At 41.0% G+C, this 16,784-nt stretch overlaps 1 protein-coding gene across 1 annotated transcript in view; it reads left to right on the forward strand.

Moving 5' to 3' along the window:
• LOC137356489 (probable E3 ubiquitin-protein ligase RNF144A-A) overlaps positions 1–13,188 on the forward strand; it is a 95,945-nt gene extending 82,757 nt beyond the window's left edge. Inside the window, 2 exon segments of the mRNA XM_068022376.1 lie at positions 5,616–5,705; positions 7,878–13,188. Of these exon segments, the coding sequence (XP_067878477.1) occupies positions 5,616–5,705; positions 7,878–8,009 (222 nt within the window). The 3' untranslated portion in view covers positions 8,010–13,188.
• Positions 13,189–16,784: the final 3,596 nt, after the last annotated feature.

Here is a 16,784-nt window from a genome sequence, read left to right on the forward strand (position 1 = left end):
ACTTTATTTGGGCCACACCCCACATACTGCTAGCCATTTCTGTAGCAATATTTTGTAATTTCTTTTTTTAATGGCCATGGATACATCACTTATGAATGTGAACATGAGGTTGCATTTGCATTTGCCACTATGAATTTTCCAGACTAATCATTTCAAATTGATATCCGCCTAAATTTGAACCAGATCAAATGTGGGTCTTGTGCTGTTTCAGAAACGTGGAGACAGCAGTGCAGACTGTCGGTGGTACATGATCCATGTTTTCCTGCTCTCCACACAACTAAATGTGCATCATCCTCTCAAAATCACACTTCCTTTATTGGCTTTTGTATATATTGATGTTGCTATGTCTTTCCATTATTCACTGAAAAATAGTTCCCAAATTAAGTATATTCTGCATGATTGTACTTGCAACCTCATGTTCACATTCATAAGTGATGTATCCATGGCCATTAAAAAAAGAAATTACAAAATATTGCTACAGAAATGGCTAGCAGTATGTGGGGTGTGGCCCAACCTTTAATCTTAACTCATTGTGCAGGTTGCACAGCTTTTCATTAAATATCTGCAAGTAGAAAGTCATTGGAATTCATATGACATTTGTGTGTCGTAAGAGGTAATAGGTGTGTGTCACCAAATCGTTTGACAATTGGGAAAAAAGACAACACTCTGGTATCATTGAAGAGACTGTTAGATGCTATGTTTACATGCAGAGTGAGTTACATGAGCTAAGGGACCTTCCTTATCTTTCTTAGCAACAACCTTTCTGTGTTGAGTATTGTCCTTTAGCAAACTTTTTTTAAATTCATTCATGGGATGTGGGCGATGCTGGCCAGGCCAGCATTTATTGCCCATCCCTAATTGCCCTTGAGAAGGTGGTGGTGAGCTGCCTTTTGAACCACTGCAATCCATTTGGGGTAGGTATACCCACAGTGCTGTTTGGAAGGGAGTTCCAGGATTTTGACCCAGCGACAGTGAAGCAACGGCGATATAGTTCCAAGTCAGGATGGCATGTGACTTGGAGGGGAACTTGCAGGTGGTGGTGTTCCCATGTATTTGCTGCCCTTGTCCTTCTAGTTGGTTGAGGTCGCGGGTTTGGAAGGTGCTGTCTAAGGAGCCTTGGTGCGTTGCTGCAGTGCATCTTGTAGATGGTACACACCGCTGCCACTGTGCGTCAGTGGTGAAGGGAGTGAATGTTTGTAGATGGGGTGCCAATCAAGCGGGCTGCTTTATCCTGGATGGTGTCGAGCTTCTTGAGTGTTGATGGAGCTGCACCCATCCAGGCAAGTGGAAAGTATTCCGTCACTCCTGACTTGTGCCTTGTAGATGGTGGACAGGCTTTGGGGAGTCAGGTGGTGAGTTACTTGCCTCAGAATTCCCAGCCTCTGACCTGCTCTTGTAGCCACGGTATTTATCTGGCTACTCCAGTTCCGTTTCTGGTCAATGGTAGCCCCTAGGATGTTGGTAGTGGGGGATTCAGCGATGGTAATGCTGTTAAATGTCATGGGGAGATGGTTAGATTCTCTCTTGTTGGAGATGGTCATTGCCTGGCACTTGTGTGGCGCGAATGTTACTTGCCACTTATCAGCCCAAACCTGGATATTGTCCAGATCTTGCTGCATTTCTACACGGACTGCTTCAGTATCTGAGGAGTCACAAATGGTGCTGAACATTGTGCAATCATCAGCAAACATCCCCACTTCTGACCTTATGATTGAAGGAAGGTCATTGATGAAGCAGTTGAAGATGGTTGGGCCTAGGACACTACCCTGAGGAATTCCTGCAGTGATATCCTGGAGCTCAGATGGTTGACCTCCAACAACCACAATCATCTTCCTTTGCGCTAGGTATGACTCCAACCAGCGAAGGGTTTTCCCCCTGATTCCCATTGACCTCAGTTTTGCTAGGGCTCCTTGATGCCATACTCGGTCAATTGCTGCCTTGATGTCCAGGGCAGTCACTCTCACCTCACCTCTTGAGTTCAGCTCCTTTGTCCATGTTTGAACCAACGCTGTAATGAGGTCAGGAGCTGAGTGGCCCTGGCGGAACCCAAACTGAGCGTCACTCAGCAGGTTATTGCTAAGCAAGTGCTGCTTGATGGCACTGTTGATGACACCTTCCATTACTTTTACTGATGATTGAGAGTAGGCTGATGGGGCGGTAATTGGCCGGGTTGGACTTGTCCTGCTTTTTGTGTACAGGACATACCTGGGCAATTTTCCACATTGCAGGGTAGATGCTAGTGGTGTAGCTGTACTGGAACGTTAGCAAACTATAGAGTTAGAAATCTGAAAATGTAAAAAGAACATTTGCAAACAAAGTTATTATCTAAGCTAAGATTCCTGATTTTACATGGACACAGACTACATGAATACATCAAAATATATTCACAATGTCCTGTGTATCAAAGATCTCTGTCCAATTCAAATTCACTTCATCGGGATGGAGTTGAACTTTCCCCATGGTGATAGTGTCCACGAGAGACATGGGTAGTGTACCTTTTTAGCCAGGACTGAAAGGGGAAAGGGTCTGTGCTGCTATTTAAAATCTCCATGTGTAGCCTTTATAAATAGTTTGAGTTCCAGACAGTGAGGTCATTGTGCACAGAATATTCTGAAGGCAGCTTCCAATTTTATTTTAGTTGCATGGTGTCATCCACCAAAGAAAGATGATGAATTCATATCCAGCCTGCAGTTATCTTAATGGGATTATTATTAGGACAAAGTGTATCATTCGGAGATGATTTCTAATTTGTGAAATGCAATTTTTATAATTATGCAGCATCTTAGCATTCACGCTTCAATTGTTAGTTCTTGTGTACTATCCAGTTTGTCGAAGAATGTATTGACTGGCCAGAAACTTTTCCTGACTGCATTGATTTATATTAGGTGTGTTGCTGAAATCAGATTGGGATTGGGGCCAGCTAATGGTATTTGAGGTGTGCAATTTGAAAATATAAATTTGTTATAATTCTTCAATCGTTACAACGTAGTTCTTCAGATCTCTGACTTACTTTGTAAATTAGCAACAACCCAGAAAGGATTTAGCTTTAAACCCAAAAGAATTCCTATAATATTAAGGTCACCGATATTAGAACATTAAACTGTGTCACCTATTTTGATTCTACTTTGATTATACCCCATGACTAAATAACAAGAGTCAGATCTTCAGTAGCATTAAAACTTCTTTTAATGTTTTGATAGCAGCTGCTTTTCATATAGTTATGTCATATCTCCAATTTTGTCTGTTGATCTTGTGAAGTTCCTTGGGGTGTTTACAATGTTAAAGGCAATATGTCAATGCACATTGTTGTATAGTTGATTCATGCTAGTTAATAAGGTCTCTTCGTGCTAGTTGGTGTCGAGGTCTCTTCGTGCTCGTTGGTGTCGAGGTCTCTTCGTGCTCGTTGGTGTCGAGGTCTCATCATATTGGATGAATTTGAATTCTGTTCTATTTCATTATCCAGCCACTGCATAACCTAATAAAATGCACTGTAAAATCAGCACAAAAATGCAAAAATTGCAAGCGCTGATAAAGTTAAAAATCTGATAAATGATGTTTATGTACTTTTCAAACAATGGAAAACCATTCACAAGCAACCCTTGTTGAGGCACTTTATAAGAGCTGGCTGGGGCTGGCCTTCCACTTGACTGTTCATCTTTCCCAGTTTTAAGATGTATCATGAGTTAGGGAAATCTGCCAAATCTCCATAGCTGTGTGGTCTGGATTCTGAGGATCTCTTTGTCTTCCTATGCCTTTCCCCACCACCACCACCTACAGTTAGAATGTAGCATTGTTTTTTGTTTCTCAAGCTACCGTAAATATGAATGTTTCAGTCCCTTTTTTTCCTATTGCCATTCCAGCATTTGCCACTATATTTTTTTTTTGCAGAGCATCATTTTGAAAAATTGTAATTTTCACAAACTTCACAGCATAATACAAAGGAGCTAACAGCCAATCGATCCATTTCAAATCATTGCCCCTTGGCAAAAGTCTGGCTTTAATATCCTTTTATCTTTTGTTTATTTCAGTAGGGCTTCTGTGTTAATTCTGTCGTTGTTGTTGATATCATCAGAACAACTGATTTAGCTGAATACTGAACCCAGTAGTGCAATTAACATTATGCGATTACAATGTGCAGATAACTGCAGTGCCCTGAGGCTGAACATGATGGGGTAGGTTTCCACTTTGCGGCAATTTGGGAAAAAGGGCACAAAATAGGTTCAGAGTTGTGCTGCTTAGTTCACCATCCAAATTTCCAATAACATTCATTTGTGTAATTACAAAGGTAAATTCTTCAATAAACCAGCACAATCAGCCAGCATAATAGAATGTAATTGTTTTTCTTTATTCCAGTTAAACAATATTCCTTTAATATATGTAAGAGTGGTAATTCTGAACTTTTATTAATGCAGTTGAAAATGGGATTATCATCTAAAACGAGCATTTTAAATAAGAATGTCCAGCCCTCCATCCGTGAATAACCTGTTTTAAAATCGCTGAGAATAATTTTTTTAAATGAAACTATGCTGAGCCATTTAGTAGTTTTGCTGGTGTACACTAGTCAGTTTCTTAGTAAATTAAATACCCTTTGACATCAAAAACTTTTAAACCGTACCAACTAATGTCCATGCACCTAACAAGATAAAGCGCAGTTTGAAGAGCCTTCCCGAACTAGCGCAATTGGTGGAATCTCATAATTTTGACCTGTTTTGTAAGTTTAGTTGGTTTGGAGCGTAACTCACTTATGTTTAAAATTCCCTGATATTTTGCACTAGTTCAGCTGATCTTGCTTGCATTATGCTGATATTACAAGCAGAAACTCTAGCCTGATGTCCACATGTGCACACATCTTTCAGCAAATGGACAGCAGACAGAATTGAGAGCCATGTCTGGTTTTATCCTTTTCCTACGTTCAAGCAGCTGGATTGGGGGTGAGCGGCGGGGCACTGTGCCCCTACTGTTTGTCTCGGCAGAGATTAGGGAATTTCAGTACAAACCAGGAACTGAACAAGAGGGTTTCCTGGTCTGTGTGTCTTAGGTCCACACCACCAGTACATTTAGCAACTGAACAGTCAGGGAGAGCCCACATTTATCCAATCACATTTAGCAAGCACTCACATAAGACCCTGTGGGCTACTGGATTATCATTTAATAGACTGGTACATGCTAGGATGATGTACAGCACAATTATCCTTTCACTGCAGATGCTTTTTGTAGTACTGAGATACTGCCTTTATATTTTTGACAGTCTACAATTGGCTCTCGGGGAGCCATTTTTCCTCTCTCGTCCCCAGTGACTTTTTGTTATGTTTTAGCAAATTCTCTCTGGTCAATGGAAAAAATAACAGGAGCCTGTAAACAGGAATATTTTTTAAAATATCCGGGGAAACGGTAGCATGAGACTTGTTTTAAAAAAACTAAAAAAAAATCTATTTGTCCACCAAGATTAACCTTTCCCTATAATTTGTAGGAAGAAATGTTAACTTTAAATGGGAACTAACATTTGAAGAATGAATTTCAAAAGCTGTCTTTTAGATGAGAGTTAGGACAAAGCTAAATGTTTCACCCAGGCAAAGTCCAATGTTAATCTCTTGAAATTGTTCCTTTTTAAACAGGATGACTTTCTATTAATTCACTATGATAAAGGACCTTGCCGAAACAAACTTGGTCATACTCGTGCCTCTGTCATTTGGCACAGAACCCAGGTGAGTAGAAAAGGTCCTTTTCCATCACTGTCACACTAAGCTGTCAATGAAATGGCTGTTCTTATCATTACCCAATGGTGTTAGTGATCATGTCATTCCTGATCAATTTGGGAGCATCTTTTAACTACATGAAAAATTCTGTTGAATCCAGATAGATTTTAGTATCTGACTCCCTTCTGACACCATTGCTGTGCGTTCTCAATAAAAGCTTGCTACTTTTAGCTCGCAAGGGTGTCTCAAATTTGAGCTCAAAATAGAGACCCTTATTGCATCAGCAGTGAAGCTTATAAACTTATTGCTTTTTCTGCCAGTACTATTCTCAGGAACCACTGGAAATACTCCAAGAAGAGTAGGTGTAATGGATAACAATTTCACCATAAATTACTCTCCTCCTGTCCCCTCTCCTACCCCAAGAAATCAAAATTCAGGTAATGTGGGGAAATGGTAAAATGACTGTTCTCAGATAGAGGTATTCATCATTTTATTCTTGGTTTCCCTTTCACTGGAAACTTTTCATTTTAGGTCTCTCCTCTCTTGAGGGAGCTGCTGAGCTACAGCTAGTTATTATAATACTAATGGAGACATGATGCACATTATTTCTCATCCTCCATGTTGAATGGGAGAAAACAAATTAGCTGAGTACATAATTTTGGTTGATTGGTACAATGCTTCCTCAATTTCTCTATCTTCTGATATCCAGAACCAAGAAGAATATTACTTTTGTAGGATTGAATATGGAGCCACAGGCTGGTACTCACTATATTAGACAAGCTAGTGAGATGAGAACAAAATGGTGAATTTCATAGTTGGAACCTATGAATAATTCCAATGAGATAGGAAGCGTCTTTCTTAAAATCAGTTTTCCATGTTAGCTGGGGGATGGGGTAGTGAGGAAATTTATATATTGAAAATAAATCTTCCTCCGCACTTTCCTTAACCTTGGATGCTAATGAGCATTAAAACAGTTGAATTACGATGGTACATATTTTGTTTAAAAAATATTCCATTGTACAGAGAGTTCGGCCAATCCTGAAGGAATATGTCATTTGCAGGGTCTCAGAGTCTCTATAATCATTTAAATGATAAACCTGTGAATTCAGGAGTGTATAAAGCCACAAAGTGAGGGCAGTAATCACACATCAGATGGAATATTAGCTGCTGTTGACTTCAATGTCTACGCTTTGTTCCAAAGTGAATACAGATAGTGATTTGGCAGAACATCCCTGCTATGCTCCATCTTTGTACTTCCTGCTGAATGTTACTGATGTTCTGTAAGTCAGGCTTGAAAAAAACAATCCTGCAGTGTATGCCAACAAATTGTGGTTATCCCCAAACATGTTTTTCTGTACATTTTGGATTTTGTTTTTACTTTTGCATCAAGGACAACGCTTTAGGACAAAAGAATGCAGTGAAGCCGCACCGATATTTTTGGACTAAAATAAATTACTTTACAAGAGCTAAGTTTCCTTATATACTGCATACTTTGTAATTAGAATCTAAATGCAGTACATTATTGATCCATTCTATGCAAAATTTATTTTACTGCTGAAGTGTGGCATTTTGGTGAAAATGGCAGTAAACGCGGCTGTAATAATTGTACAAAGAATGGAGGAAAAAAATGTGTTTGGCAGGCCAGATTTTGGCTGACTTTCTGATGCAATTTCAGAAGGGTGTGTGTTTGTGGTCAGTTGAACATCAGATCACCTTTGTTGCTGTGTGAAAATGTTATCCACTTAATTCAGAAATTAAGCGTATCATTATGAATTTGAGATGATGTGGAAAAGATCTGTGTTAACTGCTAAAAGCAAGACTATACTGATATGAAAGTTGCTCGTTGTATAAAGATTTCCAACTGACCATTATCGCAAAACTGTAAATGCATACATGTATTTTCCCCCATATATTTACCCATAATGTTCCCCAAAGTGTCTGTTTATTGTGCTCTTGGTTAACAGTCATTAGCATCTGTCTCTCCCTTTTTGTTCAATTATAATTGACACATTTGTACAACATCTAGATAATAAAGAAATCTTTTGCCCCCACTGGTAAATATTTAAAAATTATAATTGACTCATCAGTTTTAGGGCATCACTTTCTTGAATGACAGCTGTCTAGTTTTTTCTCATTATTACACGATATAGTAATCATGTTTTTTCTTCTTTTTCCATTTAGGTAGTTGGAATATTTGCAGGCTTTGGTCTTTTGCTGTTAGTAGCATCACCTTTCCTCCTGCTTGCCACACCATTTGTCCTCTGCTGCAAGTGCAAATGTAACAAAGGAGATGATGATCCCTTACCCACATAGGCCCTGATGCTCAGAAACAGGATGACGATATTTAACAAACATTCTTGAGTATTTTACCTTTCATTTTTAAACTGTCTTATTTTAACCCGCCATATATCCCAGTGCCAAGATTTGCTTTCCAGATTTTCACAGTTAGATCACACTCCAGAGTCTGTGAGAGTGCAGTGATTTCAAACCAAATGTTTGGAAAAGGAGAAATCTGGATGCCCAAGAGACAGTTTATTCACGGAAAAAGAGCAGGAATATGTTATTCCGCACAGAAGTTCTGGAACACAGGTGGTAAACTTAGAAAAGTACTGGTTTAAATGGTTCCAAAAAAGCAATATTCTTCAGTGTACAGATGTGCATTTAAACACAAATATGTAAGTGAAAATAGGTTATATGAGAAAGAAAAATGCAATGTTGTAATAAACATAAAATGTTGGAAATACACAGCAGATACTTCAGATTCTGTAAAGAGAAAAGGCAAATTAACATTTTAGTTGTAGGTCTTCTGTCAGAACAGGAGGTTGTAATAAGTAATGTTGTGATAGGGTATCTATTTATCAAAATAGAGTTGTTTTAATGCAAAAAAAAAACACATCCCTGTCTCTAAAGGGCCAATAGTCAAGTTTACCATATAAAAGTTTTCAAAAAACATTTTTGTTGATTTGAATGGGGCATTTAAAGGTTTCATAATTACTAGGTGGTGTAATTTACAGATGTCTTTTATCTGTATCTGTCTACAGTATGGTATCTCCATGTTTTTGTGTTTATTAAGTTTCTGAATGTACAAAGGTGTACTGTCTCTTAATAGATCTCTGCAGTAATAGGCTGAATTTTCCCAGCCCCATGAAGACAGGTTGTGAGGCAAGTGGGACGGGGAAACCCCATTGGGATGATTTCCTGACACCATCCCGCCTGCTGGAGTATTTTCCTGGGATGAGTTGGAAACAAAATCGGCAGCCCGCTCCTCTGAGGTGGGCAGCCAATTTTGTTAATTGAGGCCCTACTTAAGGCCCATTTTCTGAAGGCATTGACAGTTTCCTGCTGTCAGAGCAGCCTGTTGCTTAGCATGGCGCCCAACAGCACCTTGGAGGCAGCTTACCAGTAGCAGGCCCAGGAGCCATCAGAGCCAGAGGCTTCATGCCTCAGTGAAGGAGCAGCCACGATGAAAGGCTGCAGCTGGGCCAGAACCAATCCTGAGGAGGGGTTCCCCCTCTGCTCTGATGGCCGTACCAGCTTTGGGCCACTTCATTCTCAAATTTGTAGAAGGCATCTGAGAACGCCTCAATGTTAAGGGGCCCCAGTGATTGCCTTTCTGCCTCAGCAACACCCACCTCTCCCAGCGGGGTTGCCAGCCAGCCACCCTGTGATTGGGCCCTCTAACTATGCCTCCTGCTTTGGCAAACGTGGAGGCAGCCTCCCAGAAGGTTGCGCCAGCGGGTGCCCTGACAAGATGCATGGGTTCAGAACTCCCATGTGGTCCCAACAACCGCCAGAAAATTCAGCCCAACATTTGGCTGCAAACGTGGAGGCTGATTCCTGCCAATAGGACTGCATCATGTAAAACCTGTGCAAATCTTGTCACATGCTCAATGTCAGAACTGGTGTTTACTGAAATTGGGTTATAATAATCAATTCTTAAAAGCTGCTGTGGTTCGGGGTTGTTGTCATGAAGATGAGATCAAACAATCTGAATTTTCACTTGGTTTTTTTGACTTGAATAAAACCTTATTAAAGGACTCCCTGGGAAAAAAAGATAATGCCAGGCTGCAGTTACCTTTTAAAATGAGAGCAATTTGGGATATTGCTCATTGTGACAACTTTACTCTGTCTCAGTGTTCATTAGGAAGACATGGGCAGGTCACAATGGATCAGTTTTGAAAACTGTTCAATTCTGGTGCTGTGGCCAGACTTACTTTATCATTTATTTGTAATGATGATTGTGTTCTGTCTTGTTGCTTTTATATTATGGTCCATAACTGTTCCAGTACCTGTGTATGCCAAATTGCCCCATTTATACTACATATGGCCAGTTGCTTAGAAGCTGCAATTCCATGCACAACCTGCACCCTCCGCCAGGTTAAGTTTCATTCAAATCTGAAATGGCTGAAGCATAATGCAGGCTTCTGGCGTACACAAGCAAGCTGAGAGGTATGTCTGCCAGCAACCGGAATTAAGATGTCTGACCAACTGCAAATGGACCAACTGGAACTGGGCTTTTGCCTTTGGAGGAACCTAATGAACCTTCCTTATGAGCAGGATTTTGGTGTTTCGGTTAGCACCATTCTGTTGTTTCTAGTATGCTGCTGTCCCAGATGATGCTTTTTTTTATTTGTTCATGGGATGTGGGCATCACTGGCCAGGCCAGCATTTATTGCCCATCCTAAATTACCCTTGAGAAGGTGGTAGTGAGCTGCCTTCTTGAACTGCTGCAGTCCTTGGGGTGTCGTGCTGTTAGGAAGGGAGTTCCAGGATTTTAACCCAGCGACAGTGGAGGAATGGTGATGTAGTTCCAAGTCAGGATGGTGTGTGGCTTTGAGGGGAACTTGCAGGTTGCGGTGTTCCCATACATCTGCTGCCCTTGTCCTTCTAGGTCGCGCTTTGGAAGAAAAAGGTGCTGTCGAAGGAGCCTTGGTGAGTTGCTGCAGTGCATCTTGTAGATGGTACACACTGCTGTCACTGTGCATCGGTGGTGAAGGGAGTGAATGTTGAAGGATTTGGATAGGGTGCCAGTCAAGTGGGCTGCTTTGTCCTTAATGGTGTTGAGCTTCTTTAGTGTTGTTGGAGCTGCAGTCATGTAGGCAAGTGGAGAGTATTCCATCACACTCCTGACTTGTGCCTTGTTGACCTATCCTGCTCATTTGGAAGGTTCATTAGGTTCCTCCAAAGGCAAAAGTCCAGTTCCAGTGAGTTGCATTGATGAAACAGCTAAAGATGGATGGCCCTAGGACATTACCCTGAGGAACTTCTGCAGTGATGTCCTGGGACTGAGATGAGTGACCTCCAACAACCACAACCATCTTCCTTTGTGCTCTGTATTACTCCAACCAATGAGAGTTTTCTCCCCATTCCCATTGACTCCAGTTTGCTAGGGCTCCTTGAAGCCACACTCGATCAAATGCTGCCTTAATGGTCAAGGCCAAGTAGGTTTTCCCCCCCTTGATAGCTGCCTCACCACCTGCCGCAGACCCAGTCTAGCAGTTATGTCAGCCAGTAGTGGTGCAGCCAAGCCACTCTTGGTGATGGACATTGAAGTCCCCCACCTAGAGTACATTCTGTGCCCTTGCCACCCTCCGTACTCTTCTAAGTGGTGATCAACATGGAAGAGTACTGATTTATCAGCTGGGGGGCGGTGGGGTGTGGTCGGTAGTGATCAGCAGGAGGTTCCCGTGCCCATGTTTGACCTGATGTCGTGAGCTTTCATGAGGTCCAGAATCAATGTTGAGGGCTCCCAGGGCAACTCCCTCCCGACTGTATACCACTGTACTGCCAACTCTGGGTCGGTCCTGTCGGTGGGATGGTGATGGTAGTGTCTGGGACATTGTTTGTAAGGTATGATTCTGTGAGTATGACTACGTCAGCCTGTTGCTTGACGAGTCTGTGGGACAGCTCTCCCAATTTTAGCGCAAGCTGCCAAATGTTAATAAGGAGGACTTTACAGGGTTGACAGGTGTGCCATTGTTTCCAGTGCCGAGGCCGATGCCAGGTGGTCTGTCCGGTTTCATTCCTTTTAGACTCTTCTCTTGCATTTGATACAGCTGAATGGCTTGCTAGGCCATTTCAGAAGACATTTAAGAATCAACCACATTGTGGGTCTGGAGTCACATGTAGGCTAGGTATGGATGGCAGATTTCCCCCCAAAGACATTAGTGAACCAGATGGGTTTTTACGACATACAACAATGGTTTCATGGTCACTATTACTGAGATTAGTTTTTTTTTTAAATTCCAGATTTATTAATTGAATTTAAATTCCACCAGCTGCCATGCTGGGATTTGAACCAATGTCCCCAGAACATTAACCTGGGCCTCTGGATTCAGTGTCATTCAGGGTCCAGTGTCATTACCACTATGCCACCGCATCCGCTCAACGTTTTCTGAATGGAAGAAAACGTTAATTTTAAGTTAACACATATCAAGATAGATAGAGTGAATCATCTGGTGTGTTTCCCTAACCATTATAATTGTTAGAGCTTTTAGAATTTAAGAAATATCTCACCCAAGGCAGAAACCTATAGACGATCCCAAAAACCTGTGTACATTGACAGCTGAAAGGTACACTTTATCCAGGAAGTCACATACCCCTTTTTTGACTTTACATAGAATTACATAGAATTTGTAGCACAGAAACAGGCCATTCGGCCCAGCTGGTCTCCTTCATGTAACCCTATCAGCAACACCTATTCCTTTCTCCCTCGAGTAATTACCTATGCTATTCACCTCAAAAATAAGTTCTTGGTATCAGTGATTTTTCTTTTTGTCCTTGCACATACTCTGCATATTTTCTGTACACATATTTAATAGGTTTGCCATGTAAAATATTTTGTTTACAATCTAATATAAATGTTATTTTAGGGAAATATTTCAAGAGTAAATACAAAGGTTGTCTGTCTGAAACCATATTATTTAGCCTTAAAATACTTTTTTAAAAAAATACATTGAGAATGCCCATTTCTATTTTCTTCTTTCAGTTCTCTAACCATTATAGAAGAATAGTAGTGCTTGTCTTGAAAACATTTAATGGTTTCTTTGTAGCCCGTGTTTTTATGCAGAAATGTTGCAAAACAAAGTGTTTCTTGTGTATGTCTTATTGTCTTTTTATATGAACTATAAGGAATGTATAAATAATATCAGGTTTATTTTTCCTCCTTTCCAAAATGTTGCGATGTGACTTAAACCCAGTCTCTTTCCGGTTTTGTAATCTATGTATGTAATCTAAAGGGGTCAGTTTTTATGCCTTAAAACGCTTCTGTGAACCCAGTTAAAGTTAAAGGAGATAGCCTGTAGGTAAATCCTAGAATGCCATTGCAGAATATTTGTGTAATCTCATGTAAATGTTTGAAAATCTTGTTATCTCCACTCCGTGTATTGCTAAGCATGGACGAATCTTGTATGTAAATTAAATGTACTCCATTTAAAAAAAATATATATAATTGGTATCTCTTGTTTTAAATAAAAGGATGCAAGTTATCATTCTTTTGTGCTGCTAAAATTGCATTTTTTCATATACCTTTGGTGCATTTTGAATTTAACCAAATTGTGTGGAGAGGTTTTCACTACATAGAAACAGTACTCCTCTCAGTTCTAGAACAGGGTCTTGTTCATATTTGACCATTTACCTCCAGCTGAACAATAATGAAATTCCATTTTAGTGAATCCTTCGACTTCCCAGTCATAAAGCTGCATACTTTGCAAAAATCAAAAGCAGTAAAGTGTCCAGTGCAATCCCAATACTGTTACTAAGTTATAATTTCTTTTGTGTTTTAAGTAAACAAGTAATTCATATCTTTTAAAGTTCAGAGCTCCAGACGTCAGAGCCATGAGAATTACTCATGGAGCAAATGTATCTGTTAGTTTTGTGATTAGAAAGTGCTTTAAAAATTATGCTTCATTCGAGATGCTGTGCTCCCTATCTTGGGTTGGTGTGCAGATGCAAGATATTTTTCCAAAAGAAATGAAGGAAGAAAATTTCACGAACAGGAACCCAGAAATTGTGCAGAGGTCTAAAGTAAAGGGGCATACGGCCGATTGCCAGGTTTCTGACCATCGATAAGTAGATCAGAAACCTCAAACTTCATACTTGCTGCTTTCTCTGCACACCCCTATGATACCAATAATTTGGGATGGGGGAGGTGATTGACTGTTCTTGGCAATCTGAAGAAACCAGACAGATATGTCCCTAATAGGGACATGGGATCACTGTCTATTGAGAACAAATGTAGGTTTTAATCTGGGCCTAGTGAAGACCCCAACACTGAAGCATCTAACACTTGTCAACCTGATAGGGAGCAATTGCTGTTAGAGTGTGAACCTTCATTCAGTATTAATCAAAGTTTAAAAATGTTGTCCTCCTTTACTGTTCCAGCCTTGGGCACTCCCTCTGAGGAGCAGAGTGCAGCTATTGCAATGTTACTGTTAGATGGGTGCCTGCTGCTATTAATAAAATTATCGCATCCCTCGGATTGGGTTGGGGTTGCAGTAGGTGCAAGTTCTGTTTCGAATATTAATAATTTTACATACTTTTAAAGACTAAACTATCGACCAGGTCTTATTCATGGTAGAATTATTCACAGAAACAGCAGTTCAAGTGCCAGCTTGGCTCAGTCGATAGCACTCTTGCATCTGAGTCAGCTGTTACAAGTCACTTCAGGACTTGGCAGGCACTATAGTAGAGTGATGATGAAAAATCATCAACCAGAAACATTAACTCTCTTTCTCTCTCCACCGATGCTGCCAGACCTGCTTAGTATTTCCAGCATTTTCTGTTTATATTATCTGGCCAGTTATTTACAAATGAGATCTTCTTGTGTGCAAAGTGACTGCACTCCAAAAGTTATTCTAATAGCTGTAACGTGCTTTGGGACATCTGAATCTGTGATAAGGTACGATATAAATACAAGTTCATTTCTTCTGCAGAAGTGAATCAGCCCAAATACAAAAGTCTAGGGACAGTTCAGAAATTAAAGAGACAGAATAAGGGGACACTCATTTAAAACTGAGATACGAAGGAATTTCTTCTCTCAGAGGGTAGTGAATGTCTGGAATTCTCTACCCCAGAGAGTTGTGGAGGCTAGTTTACTGAAAGTATTTAAAGAGGAGGTAGATAGATTTTTGAAATATCGGTGAGTTGAGGGCTTTGAGGAGCTGGCACGAAAGAGGAGTTGAGGTCTAGGGCAGATCAGCCATGATCTTCTTGAATGGCGGGGCAGGCTTGAGGGGCCGAATGACCTATTCCTACTCCCATTTCTTATGTTCTTAAGCAATCAGATGAAAATTTCTGTACAGAACTTGGGATAAGTTCAGAGACATGACAGTCGGACTCTTTAATAAACCCACAGAGATGGAAGTAACAGTGACTACAATCTATACAAACTATAAACATAGCAGCAATGCAATGCTGCTTTCTCTTAACAGGTTTCAGAGGTCCCATCAGCATTTGGTTCAAAGCACCATTAATACAAATGACAAAATAAAATACTTCAAATGCTGGAAATGTGAAACAAAAACAGAAAAATGATAGCGGAATCAGCAAATAGGAAAAATAAGCACAAATTGGGCTGAATTACCTGGGCTGCAAGGTTGGGATTCGCATGGCACTGCTGTTGGGCATTGGTTTTTGAATGGCTTTAAAACTATTTAAACTAGGAGACGCAGTAAAGAAAATAAGTTTTGGGAAAACCAAAACTAGCTTTTTGTCACAAAATGTTGGATTGAAATTCTTTGCAGTTTTAATGGAGGTGTTAACCTGTTTAAAATGAATGGGCCAGTTGCCCCTTTAAAACAGAAGCCAGAAGAATTTTGTACAAATGCATCAAGCATTCAAACACTATATTGTTTCATTGGCCGGAATTTTATGCCCACCCCGCCCCCCCCCCCCCCACACACACACACACACACACACACACACACACAGGGGGGGGGGGGTGTAAAATGGAGTGGGAGGCTCAGGAGGCGCGCCACTTAAGGGCCTCTGCCTGCCATCATGGGCATTTTACCATTGGCAGGCAGACGGCCCAGGCCTGAGAAAAGCTGCCTGACAAAAGTAGGTGGCCCTCCGGGTGACACTGCTGATTGGCCGGTAGCTCTATTAGGCGGAACTTCCTGCCTCAGAGGTGGAAGTCCTGCCTCAGACCAATTAAGGGCCTGGGGACTGTAAAATCCGGTCTGGATCCCCAGGCCCGGCAGAGGCGGGATCACCACTGACTTTTCGGTCAGTGGATAGCTCCCATCTGACAAGCGGAAAATTCCGGCCATTGTATAATTTGAAGGCTAATGCTTTTAAAGAAAGCATCAATGAAAATTCAAATTGTTATTCTATGAAATGGATTTGCAATTTGTATTACTTGTCTTTCCCACAATATATTTATTGGGTTTCTTGGGGAGATGAGCTGAGCTTCCAACTTTATTTCTCCCCTCTTTTCCTCCTAAGATTTCTTCGTTATGGCTGTTCGGTATGATACATTGAGTGTGATAGACACAAGCCACTGTACAGGATATGGCCTTGTATCAAAGCTGTGCTTATGGCTATCTAGCTTCCTCTCAAACTGCTCTGAAGTCCCTGAGGCCTTTCTCTTCTCTCTTCCACTCTGTTCTTCCATCATATAAGCGACCTTTCCCACTTATGCAATGCTTCAATTTTTGCTGATTCCAATTGAGATTCATCAATGTTCTTCAGATTTCAGCCCTTCAGAACATATAATCTCCAGTGCCCTTAGAGGGGTCAGCACTGAAACAGGCCCTTTGGCCCCCCAAGTCTGTGCTGACCAACAACCACCCATTTATACTAATCCTGCATTAATCCCATATTCCCTACCACATCCTCACCATTCTCCTACCACCTACCTACACTAGGGGCAATTTACAATGGCCAATTTACCTATCAACCTGCAAGTCTTTGGCTGTGGGAGGAAACCGGAGTACCCGGCAGAAACCCACGCAGGACCACGGAGAACTTGCAAACTCCGCAGTACCCAGAACCGAACCCGGGTCACTGAAGCTTTGAGGCTGCGGTGCTAACCACTGCGCCACTGTGCCACCCTTAAGGGTGAAATAATTTAATGAAATAACAGGC

This window comes from Heterodontus francisci, chromosome 3, assembly GCF_036365525.1.
Source record: "Heterodontus francisci isolate sHetFra1 chromosome 3, sHetFra1.hap1, whole genome shotgun sequence".
NCBI classification, from domain to species: domain Eukaryota; kingdom Metazoa; phylum Chordata; class Chondrichthyes; order Heterodontiformes; family Heterodontidae; genus Heterodontus; species Heterodontus francisci.